This window comes from Cherax quadricarinatus, chromosome 56, assembly GCF_038502225.1.
Source record: "Cherax quadricarinatus isolate ZL_2023a chromosome 56, ASM3850222v1, whole genome shotgun sequence".
NCBI lineage: Eukaryota > Metazoa > Arthropoda > Malacostraca > Decapoda > Parastacidae > Cherax > Cherax quadricarinatus.
Window position 1 is genome coordinate 22,497,925 of NC_091347.1, and position 4,657 is coordinate 22,502,581.

Below are 4,657 nucleotides of genomic sequence, written 5' to 3' on the forward strand. Positions count from 1 at the left end.
CAAATACAGTTACATAGATTATCCTACATAGCTGTGGAAAATACTGTATATATTTTCCAGAAATACAGTAGTTATATGTAAATAGATGGCCATACTGTATTTAAAAGAATTATATTATGGAAATGGGAAACTGGACCTGCGCCTGCGCAGACAGGAGGAGTCGCCATTGTTATTTTGAATTGGATACAACGTTAGTGTAATGGGAAGGAATTTTCGTGCTCTAGAGGTTAAAATTGGGCTGACACCTCTCAAATGGGAGGCGAAATTGTTGGATGTGCATTCCTGCATAACTTGAGGTATCAGGCGACTGGACAAGACAACTCCAGGAACCTGGAGTTGTCCAGGAACCAGTTATAACATACCTGGCCAGTTATGTTATAACTGGCCAGTTGTTATTTTCATGTATAGACAGTGAGGTTTTCTGAGTGTGATACAACTTAATCTCCAGTCAAACTGGTGAGTGTTATGATTAAGATATATTCTCCTTCTGTTATATAAATGTGTATTTATATATAATCATTTTTAATTAATATACAGTCCACAAATTTATATTACCAGCATTCCTGGTGATGTATATTTCATTTAATTAATAGGTCCAGAGCAACTTGTGGATATGACAGTTGTAGGTATCGAAGGGGGACATTTTTTGCGACCTAGGTGTCCCAAATTCCTACTTGTCTAACTGATAAATAATAATTATCTATGTTCATTTACTGTTATGTATATAATGATACATCCAAGTAAATGCAATTTTCCACAATAGCAGCATATATGTAAGGTACCTAGGATAACCCAAAAAAGTCAGATAGAGGGAGAGAGAGGAATGGATAATTTCCTCGACTGTAGGAAAACACTTGATACAAGACCATAGGATGCTGTTATACAAGCTAGACGAGATGGTAGGACTATCAGGGGAAGTGTTCAAGTGAATACAGGATTACCTAGAGACTAGAAACCAGAATAATGGTAAGGTGTCGGGGTGGACACGATACAAAGAAAATGTCACTAAAAACTAAGTCACTTTTTTTGCACATGTTAAATTACACTCGGAGAAGACAACGAGAGGGTCCATAATGAGTGCAAATTTGGTCAAAAAGTGGTGGCTAATGTAGTGACATAAGATATAATGATATAGGGTACAAATACTGTAAGAAAAGATGAAAGATACCTTTAAGATACAATAGACATTTATGCATGTAGACAAAGCAACTCGACCTGTGCGAGCACAATTAGGTGAGTTCACACACAAAGTTCACAATCACTCCCGGTAAGGGGGAAAGTGGGAGGGGATGGCCAGGTATATAAGAGGATGAGGCTGACCAGAAAGCCACACACCTGAGCACCTCACCTGCTCCTGCCTCACCTCTTCTCAATCATGGTTTGTGAAAATATTGAAAATATTTGTTGCATTCACTAGATCAGAGTATTACTCTCATTCTCTAGTTTGTATCATAACAATTGTATACTCGAGGCCAGGAACATACCCTTTTGAATTCTTAACATATATTTGCTTCTTTGTTAACTTGTATGTGACCTGACCTTATGTGTCAACAGCTGCGTTTTGTGGTGTTGACCCTGTTGGTTGCCATGGTGATTGGTCAAGCTAAAAACTCTGGCTGCAACTACTTTTGCACGAAGCCTGAAGGACCTAACAAAGGAGCTCACTATTGTTGTTCTCCACCATTTATTCCTTTAAAACCAGAAGAAAGTAAGTTTGACTCGCCCATTATAAAATGATTTTTGACTTGATAATGGTTGAGCATGAAGTGAAACATTGTCTAATTTCATCTTCCCTTTACCCTTTCACCATCCACTGCCCCGCTGTTATCCGTAACCTGTTGCTCATCCATCTCCCTTTTGCCACCTGATGCCCTCGCTTCCTTCCTGCCCTGCAGCGCTGTATAGTCCTTGTGGCTTAGCGCTTCTTTTTGATTATAATAATAATAATCCACTTTGTGATGCAGAAGTGTATGATCTACACGGGTTTACCGCGCCATTTTGAATATAATTTATTTGTAAGTTTTGAAATATTCCAGCCATAGTGTTATGACTTTCATTCTTTTAACTACAGCTATCAAACTTGTAAGATATAATACTTAAAAATGTCTTATTGTATAGAAACTGCTCATGACGAGGCGATTCCTTACTCTAAAATAATAACATTATTTTTCTGCAGAACACCCTGGAAAGTGTCCTCCTCCACTGAAAGACTGCACTAGGATCATACCACAGGTAATAATAATAATAATAATAATAATAATAATAGTATCTTTATTTCTACAAGTACATATACAAGGTAAGACTGTCTTCACACATTTTTTTTTTTTTCGCCGGTATTCTCCCGGCCCGGGTCTTTTCCAAGTAGTGGTGACCCGGCCTTGGCTCCCTATCTGGGGAGTGTCTCGAGACTTAAGTCTCCCATGGGAGGAGGTACAAGTACCTCCTCATCTTTGGGACCAAGTGTCCCCAGGCCTAGCCACATTCCCCGCCCTCACGGGGCTCGTAGGGAGAAGCTAGGCCTCTGGTCTGCCATCTACCCCGCCTCAAAGGGGCTCGTGGGGATGGCAGTCTTATGAGCTGCAGATGGTAGCAAGCTCAGGCCTTATATATATATATATATATATATATATATATATTTTTTTTTTTGTAAACTTATCTTCTACTGATTATAGTACTGATGACATTATTTATCATTCATTTTATACAAAACTTGCGTGTAATTTACTTCATGCAAGTTTTTAATTAAATTTATGTCTCTGCACCAATTTAGTGGAGAGTATCTGGTCGAGTTTAATAAGTTAAAAAGTTTGGTACATCTTAACTGCCCAAGGAATTAGGAAAACTTTGAAGTGTTATAGTTAACACAATCGACACTGTATACTTATATATGTGTATCTGTCTTTATATACACTGTATATGTAGAACATATATAATTTGATGTGTTATCATATGTACACTGGTGTTTATACACTGAAAGTTAACTTTAATTACATTTTTTGTAGACTGTTAGTGTACTGGTGAATTGCCGCTTCAATGATAAACTTGCCGTTGTTAAGATTTCAACTAACAAACTCGGGTGAAAATCAAGTATTTTCCTAAGAACAAGACAACATTTAACTCTTTCTCTCCCAGGTGTGCCCCCATGATGGACACTGCCCCTTCAACCAGAAATGTTGCTTCGACACCTGTCTTGACCTTCACACCTGCAAACCTGCACATTTCTGAGAGGATGACCACAACTGATCATGATCGTATGACAACTCAGGATGGAATATCACTGGGAACTTGTCCAACTGATCACTGATATTAGACTGTAGTTTCTTGTTGTGATGCTATTTTTTGTCTTATGTTAATGTCATAGTGTTTGTTATAAATGATTATTACATGTATATCGAGAGGAGTTTTGTTTTCAATAAATGTTTGTTTTCAACCTGAGTCTCACTAGGCCTATCACATTTTTACTTAGTCAAATAATTCACAAAATACGTTTAGATCATAACTAAAAAAAGGCAAAAAAGTGATTCATAAATAATGCTTCAGAGGCATTAACTTCTCTTGTTGTATTGTTATTTGTAGTTGCACTCGTTACTGAAAATGTAATCCCAAAATACAAGGAAGGAAATAATCAAGAAACACTAAACAATGGGACACTTTTTCTGACCAACATTCTGGCTAAAGCACCAGAAAAAATAACATGAGATAATGTACAGCATCTGTGGGAAAACAATTGATATAATACCACAAAAGATTTTTGTATACAAACTAGATGAGCAGACAAGACTAAGAGGGACTGTGATAGTAATGGTTATCACTATGACCATAATTTTTAAAGGGGTGGACCGGTAAGCCAGCGGAAGGCCTCAGTCAGATGACCAAAAGCTCCAATGGCGGGTCATCAAATGACTAAGACCCGCGTTAGGAAACACTTGCCGTTTCCTGACGAACCTTACCTAACCTAACCGAGGGACTGTACTCAAGTGACTGCAGGAATGCCAGATTAAAAGACAGAAGAGTAATAGTATGAAAGTTGGGGTATCAAAGTGTGCCCGGGTAGCGAGTGCTCCCTCAAGGATCAGTGCTAGAACCACTGCTGCTCTCGATTTTAAAAACAAAATTGATATACCAGAAAAAAATGAATCCTGTGTATAACTTTTTTTTTTTTTTGCAAATGTTTAGTTTGTGAAAAGGAAAGGAGCCAGAGAAGATAATGAGAGGCTCTAAAACGACGTTACAGGTTTCCATGGTGATGGATCAACTAGTCTGCAGCTACTATTGCTAGAAAACTGAAGGAATTTCCTGCTGTTGTGCTTCACCTTTCAGTCCTATAGACCCAGAAAAAATTAGTTTAACTAAGTCACAACTAACCCATAATAAAGTAATTCTCACCTTGATAATGGCTGAGATGCAGTAGTATATGATCCATGAGGATTTAACGCCTCATATTGAATGTATTAATCTAATGTGAGCTGTTAATTATTCGAGCCACAATATTGTGATGTTTATTTATCTGTGTAACTGTTATAGGCATAAAATATTACTTTTAATTAAATGTATCATTCCACAGAATCTCATGATGACCAGATTCTTTACAGAAAAGTAAATATCAATTATCTTGACAGAACAAATGGTGAGTGTCGCAAAAAAAAAAAAAAATGAG

At 37.4% G+C, this 4,657-nt stretch overlaps 1 protein-coding gene across 1 annotated transcript; it reads left to right on the forward strand.

The window, feature by feature from the left end:
• The first annotated feature begins 1,255 nt into the window (after positions 1–1,255).
• Positions 1,256–3,430, forward strand: LOC128700838 (uncharacterized). The gene is made up of 4 exons (XM_053794286.1): positions 1,256–1,378; positions 1,555–1,708; positions 2,177–2,232; positions 3,133–3,430. The coding sequence occupies exons 1-4, from the start codon at positions 1,376–1,378 to the stop codon at positions 3,223–3,225; spliced, it is 306 nt and encodes a 101-aa protein (XP_053650261.1). The 5' UTR covers positions 1,256–1,375; the 3' UTR covers positions 3,226–3,430.
• The last annotated feature ends 1,227 nt before the right edge of the window (positions 3,431–4,657 follow it).

What these genes read in the sequence shown, in the direction of transcription:
- LOC128700838 (XM_053794286.1), top strand. An exon ending in TCCTTTAAAACCAGAAGAAA is followed by an intron (nt 1,709 to 2,176) that starts GTAAGTTTGACT and finishes ATTTTTCTGCAG; the next exon opens with AACACCCTGGAAAGTGTCCT. An exon ending in GCACTAGGATCATACCACAG is followed by an intron (nt 2,233 to 3,132) that starts GTAATAATAATA and finishes TTTCTCTCCCAG; the next exon opens with GTGTGCCCCCATGATGGACA.